Genomic DNA, 6,061 nt, shown 5'->3' on the forward strand with positions numbered 1-6,061 from the left:
ATTTTAATGACTTCATTAACTCCTACTTAATTCAACCTGCTGCCTAAGATCTCGAGTATATATCAGATCAATAAGAACTGGCATAAATCAAGACCTCCAACGGAATGGAACGCAGATGTAAATATTTACGCGACCTACACATGGACAAAGGCAATGTTCCTCCTCAATTCTTAGTGCATGAACTCGGTATGTATTCTGTGGAGCTGAGCAACACAACGTTTTAGCCAAACAGGTCATTGATTGAACCAATAACTGGCTTATATACTGTAGGTCTTTTTAGTTGTTTCAGTCGTTAATTCTCAGCCCTGTTCCAGCAGCATCGTACGGTCTTCTGGATTTCATTTCAGATGAGCCCTCAGTTACTTCATTAAGTTCTTTAAATACATCTTTAAATGATGGAACAAGTAATAGGTTTATTCCATGCTGAAAAAAAGATGAAACCATCTTTAAATGTTGGTTTAATTGACTGAGGGAGGGTGGCTGGTCTTGCCGTCAGAGAAAAGTGTCAGTGAATGAAAGGAGTGTGTGCGTGTGTGTGAGTGTGGGTAAGTGAGAGTGTACCTGTGTGTGCAGGTTGAGTGTGATTGTTTGTGTGTTTGTGTGACAGAGTGCATGCGCATCTGAGCGTAAGTGAGCACGCGTGCGAGTGTCCGTGAAAGGGAGCGAGCGTGACTGTGTGCGAGTGCACGTGCTGCGCGTGCGCATGTGACTGCGAGGGAGAACGTGTCAAGGCCAGGCCAGAACAGCGGGTCTGTGGATGGGCACAGCAACAGGTCAACAGCTGCAGCCCGCCAGGAGGACAAGCTATTTTTGTACCGGGGTCTGTGCCACAGAGCCAGATAAGGGGACATGTCACTGCCAGGGTCCGAAAGCAGGGCCACACAGAAACCACCCAGCGCTCGCGAGGAGCAGCAGTCTCCCCGAGAGAAGAGCGGGCTTGCAGAAACGCACACACTCGGGGCAGCAGGCGCACATGGATGCTCTCGAAAGACGAGGCGCTGGAAATGGGTTACATCAGAGTATTCAATAGCAAACGTCATTCAAAGGGCATGAAGACCTGTGGTGTTGGGCACATATGCAACACAACACTACCAAGATATGTGAATTGAAGAGGATGGGTTTCCCTGTGCTAGACCTGGAGAACTACGTCACCTCTTTTCCGAACATCTCAGGAATGTCGTGTGTTACTCACTTGAAGTCCCAAGAGGTTTGAACTTTTTCAAAACAAACACTCAGATCCCTGCGCCGGGCTGACAGACCTCAACGCCCTCGTCTTCTAGAAGGACTGGAACAGCTGAATGCTTCAGGAAGGCACCACTTCCTGTGCTGAACTGCACTTGGAAAGGCGACCCGGGGTTGGCTTACCTTGAAGTAGCCCCCCTCGTACAGCGTGTTGGGGGGGCCAAAGATCGCGACCTCCCAGTTGTACAGGTCGGACTCTTCCACCAGGGTGATGCGGAACCCTTCCACAGGCTCCTCCTGGAGAGACTTCAGCTCCAGCATGAGCGCCTTCTGGGAGCTGGGCATCTGCTGCTGAGCCATCGCGACCCGCCGGACCGGACCGAGCCGAGCCGAGCCCCACACACACACAAACACGGGCGAGCGCGCAATGCCCGACTTTATCCACAAGCGAGGGGTAGATATCCCTGCAGAGGAGAAGGAGCAGGTCGTGTCTCCGCGGTCTTTCAGGGAAACTTCCAAGAAATCCAAACTGAACCAAAACCACAGCACGATATCCAACCAATTTAAATCCCAGGGATGTCAAGGGAGAGCCCAGTCTCCAGTTCTTCTTGGGTGATGCCAAGTACGCTTTTTTGTGATCGATCCACTTCGATCGATAAATGAAGGTTGGTTTTTAAAGGGAGGGGGTTACTTGTCCGCAGTTAAGGCAACAACAGTATCAAGATCAGAGTAAAGCCGGCACTGTCAGGCGATACGGGCTGATCTGAGCTTCACAGCTCACCTCATTCAATCCGGCAAATATCCAGCTCCGTGCATCCGACTGCCTTAATCAAGGATCTCAGGTAGAAGCAAACCAAGCTTGCAGGAGTGGAGGTCACTGTGGGTGAGAGGGGAAAGTGTGGAAAAAATACATTTTTATGTGCCCCAAAAAAAAAACCCATCTACTTGTAAAGCAAACGATGAGCTAAAATACTAAAGCCAAGGTATCAGGACCCTCGAACGAGTTTTACATGTACATAAACGAAAAGAACAAAAATACAATAAAAAAAACACGCTATTTCAAGTTGTCCAGCGCCTTGGCGAGCCGAGCTCAGCTGCTACCCCGACCTGCCAGCTGGAGACCGTACCGCCGAAGTGCAACAAGGAGTCGGCGGCCCGAGTTCGCGGGCTCCCGGCTGGGAAGCGCCGCAGGCGAGCCCCGGGCTGGCGGCCGCAGAGCCCGCTAATGTCCGAGCTGCTGCCCAGTCCCTGGCGGTTTTCACCCCGGGAACCTCGCAAGCCCACACCAGGCAGCGGTGTCTCGCAAACCACTCTCCGCTCGGTGCTTCTTCTCTGCCGAGTCCGAGGAGGGAGCGGGGCGGGGGGGGGGGGTGTTGTCTTTTGAAATCGCGTCTCTCCACACAGTCCGTCCGCTTCCACGGCTTATATTCCCCTCATAAACACCTCTCCCCCCCCCGCCGCCGTATGCACAGGAGACAGGGAGCCTCCGTGTTTCTGCCACTCTCCCTCCCGCTGCTCTTTCGCCCCCGTTCGGCAGTCTCCGCCGTCGGTCTTGCTGTTGTTTATGCCCGTTTTTGAACCCCGGCAGTGCGATGGCTCGGCGTCAAACTGTTGCCCAAAGCCACCCTACCTGGGGCGCCGTGTCTTCTGGGCTTATGTGCGTGTCCCCCCCCCGGCGCCGCCGCCGCCTCCTCCTCCTCCAGCGCTGTGGAGGTCCGCTCCTTTGATTAATTGAGCAGCGAAAACACACGGGCGAAACGCACAGGGACTCTCCGCTCCTCGGCTTCCGGCTGCCACTGCGCCTCCGCGCTCTGCCCTCACGTCGCGCGGCTCCTCTCGCCACGCAGCGGGGTCACGGCCGCCGTGCGCGTTCAGAGGCTGGGCACGGTCGCGACGGGCACTGGGGAGTGGAGGGGGGGGGATCCCCCGAAACCCCACTTTAGGTGCGCGATCGCCCTGCCTCTGACCCGTGCGTCTCCTGCTTTTTTATTTCCCCATCTTGCCTTAGAATGCACGCTTTTGTTATGTAAGCGTAAACGAGGTGTTTATGAAAATCGCCAGGTAAACACATTTCTTGTTATATTAAAGAGGGATTTGAATATTCAGAAAATGGATTTGAAAATCATGCTACCAGATCCCGTTGATGCTTAGAACAACCCTCCAGCAATAGCATACTGTAGCGTTTGCCAGTGCTAGCTAGACTGGCACACTACCATCCCGAAGGCTGTGTGCTGCCCTGTGACAACTGGGTCACCTCATTCCTGCCTCAAGAACACACTACTTGACTTGTGCTGTGGGTGGTGAACTGTCTCATTACTGGTGTCATGTTACAAATGTTTCCCTGGGTGAAAGCTCTGGACCTCAGAGTACACCTGACCTCACTGCTGGATTTTTGGTGTAACCTCTCAAAATTATGCTACTGGTGTCCTTCTGACTTGGTGAGCTCGGTAGTGTCAAATAAAGGTTTGTCTTTGGTGGGTTTCACCATTATCTGACCATGGTATCCCCTCTGTTTAAGGACCACTAGGGCCTGTAATTGGAACGTTTTCCCCTCTTTTTTTAAAGAAGCAGGTTGAGGATGTTTGAGGAATATGGGATCACAGTTCTATGAGAGCCAGGTGTTGTCTTCAGAAGCCGGAGCCAGTTTCACATCTGGAGGAAATCAGTCAGATGTGGAGTTCACCGTTCGGTGAGATGAGACAGTGTTAGAGATGTCACACTGTAGGGCTCCCAAACGTTATGAGATCTGTGGTGCTGAAAGACAGTGGGAAAAAAATATTTTCATTCAGGGCACTGGTGGGCCAAAAGAGGTCAAGTCCTCCACAAGAGGATATCTGGGGACTTGTGTGGCTTGAGGCTGGAGGATTCCCGAGCTGAGATTCTATCACAGCTGGAGACAAGCTTCCCAAGCCACATCATCTGAATAATAAAAATTATCAGAAGAATTATTTGTATTCCTGTTCTGTTTTTCACCCACAGTCCAAAGACATGCTAGCATGTTAATTGGCTGGTGGGAAAACTGGCCCTGATGCGAGTGTGTGTCTATGAGCCCTGTGATGGACTGGCGTCCTGTCCAGGGTGTATCCTGCCTTGAGCCCATTGCTTGCTGGGAAAGGCTCAAGCTCCTCTGGGGACCCTGGTTTGGATAAAGCAGTCAGAGAATGGGTGGATAGATAGAACTGTACTCGTTCAGGATTTTTCATCCCGTAGGATCCCAAAGCACTTCATGTGTAAGAGAAGATCCACTTCATTTGTCACTTAAGCAAAGTTCCTATCTGGGTGTCGCTTGGCAGGCAATATGAACAAGCAGAGCCCCACTACAGGTCAGGAATTTACTTGAACTGAGTCAACTTTATTGCCCTTAAGGGAATTTGTCAAGTGGTCATAGCATATAACATATGTAAAAATAATGCAATATGGCAACCGTATGATACCATAATACAAAACAACATTTAAAAAAGTCTCAGTCTCGATCCAGTGTCACATAAGATTAGAAACAGATAATTAGCTGTTCAAAATATATATTTTAAAATATATTTACGACAGGAAATGTAAAACAACAACAATAATAAGATCCCTACCTCCAAGCAATCTTTTAATTGTTCAATAATTGAATGGTTGTAGGTCTAAATGAAGTACATGCTCTCTTAGTCTACACACAGGGGATCTGGTACCACCTCCCAGAGAATATATTCTAAAATGAGTGGATAGGAGGGGACATCTAAGATTGTATGTGCAAGATTAACAATATGTTGCTCTGTTATATGTGTTACTGAGTGCAAGGGATCTCCAGTGATCTTGCTACGTCCTGATCCTGCTGTTCAACTTGTTTGTGATCTGCAAGGAGAAGGCACCCCCCTAGGGGGAGCCTCAGGCAGGGCAGGTGGGACCAGCCCAGAGTGGGATTGCTATTGCTACCTGCTTTAACTCATCATCTGAGTGGGCAGTACATCTAACACCACCTCCTCATCCAGCAGCCAGGCTTCTGCTGTAAGCGGTGTTTTCCCTGAAGGTCTCCCACCCCAGCACTGATCAGGGCCCACCCTGGTTTATGTTCTGGAGAAGATCTCATGATACGGTGAATTGCTTGAATGAATTTGCTTGGCTACATTTGCTAGGAGGCAGTTCTGCCCTGTAGCCAAGCAAACCGTTTAATTAGATCCTTGAGAGATGGAGATGGAAGAAAAGGCAAAGCACTCAATGCTCTGGGGGACCGTAGATAGCACCACAAATTTAAATCACAAGATGTGAGAGATCTCCGAAGGGCCATGTGTCCTGCGCTCACTCGATATGACTTGGTATATGTTGAAGACTCTGTAAAGAGGTGGTTTTTGTGAGTCCTTTAGTGAAAAAAAGTATGCAAGGAGGTTATGTATGAGAGGAGATCATTCAACTCATCGTTCTCGTCTGGTTGTGTGTTATCACTGTTTCTTGAAGGCTCTCTTGAGCCAACTCCTTTTTTTAAGAACTACAGTCCTACAGATTTTTTTTTTCAGTCAACTACAGTACAGTACTGTCCCCACGACCTAAGCAAAAGTCCCGCCCGCTTGGAGGTGTTTTGTGACACGAACTCAAGTAAGAAGAATATCGGACTTCCGGTTAGCTTGCTTTAAGTGAAAAGCGGTGCCATCGAAACATTCGCAACAGATTTTATTTTTTTAAATATATGTACGACCGGAAATGTAAATAAAATTTCAGTTGCTCTATAATTAACATTTGACGTATTTTTCGGTATCCCGCGGGATAAACTCCGTTACTGTACTGGATGACAACATAAAATCTCCGATTCTAACAATTCTCTAACTCGTCCCTACTTCGATTTTTGCGCAGCCAACCTTAATTAGTCAGTGACGTCAAGGTCACTAATACGACAAAGTCC

The 6,061-nt window shown here is 49.3% G+C and overlaps 1 protein-coding gene across 2 annotated transcripts in view; it reads right to left on the reverse strand.

The window, feature by feature from the left end:
• ube2r2 (ubiquitin-conjugating enzyme E2R 2) overlaps positions 1-3,005 on the reverse strand; it is a 36,442-nt gene extending 33,437 nt beyond the window's left edge. Inside the window, exons 1-3 of one of the 2 annotated variants that reach the window (XM_006626602.3) lie at positions 2,813-3,005; positions 1,964-2,059; positions 1,366-1,646 (exon numbers count right to left, since the gene is read on the reverse strand). In XM_006626602.3, the coding sequence (XP_006626665.1) occupies positions 1,366-1,542 (177 nt within the window). In that variant the 5' untranslated portion in view covers positions 1,543-1,646; positions 1,964-2,059; positions 2,813-3,005. The other variant, XM_069187463.1, reaches the window with a different exon arrangement.
• Between the last annotated feature and the right edge of the window lie 3,056 nt (positions 3,006-6,061).

Source organism: Lepisosteus oculatus, chromosome 3 (assembly GCF_040954835.1).
Source record: "Lepisosteus oculatus isolate fLepOcu1 chromosome 3, fLepOcu1.hap2, whole genome shotgun sequence".
Taxonomy (NCBI): domain Eukaryota; kingdom Metazoa; phylum Chordata; class Actinopteri; order Semionotiformes; family Lepisosteidae; genus Lepisosteus; species Lepisosteus oculatus.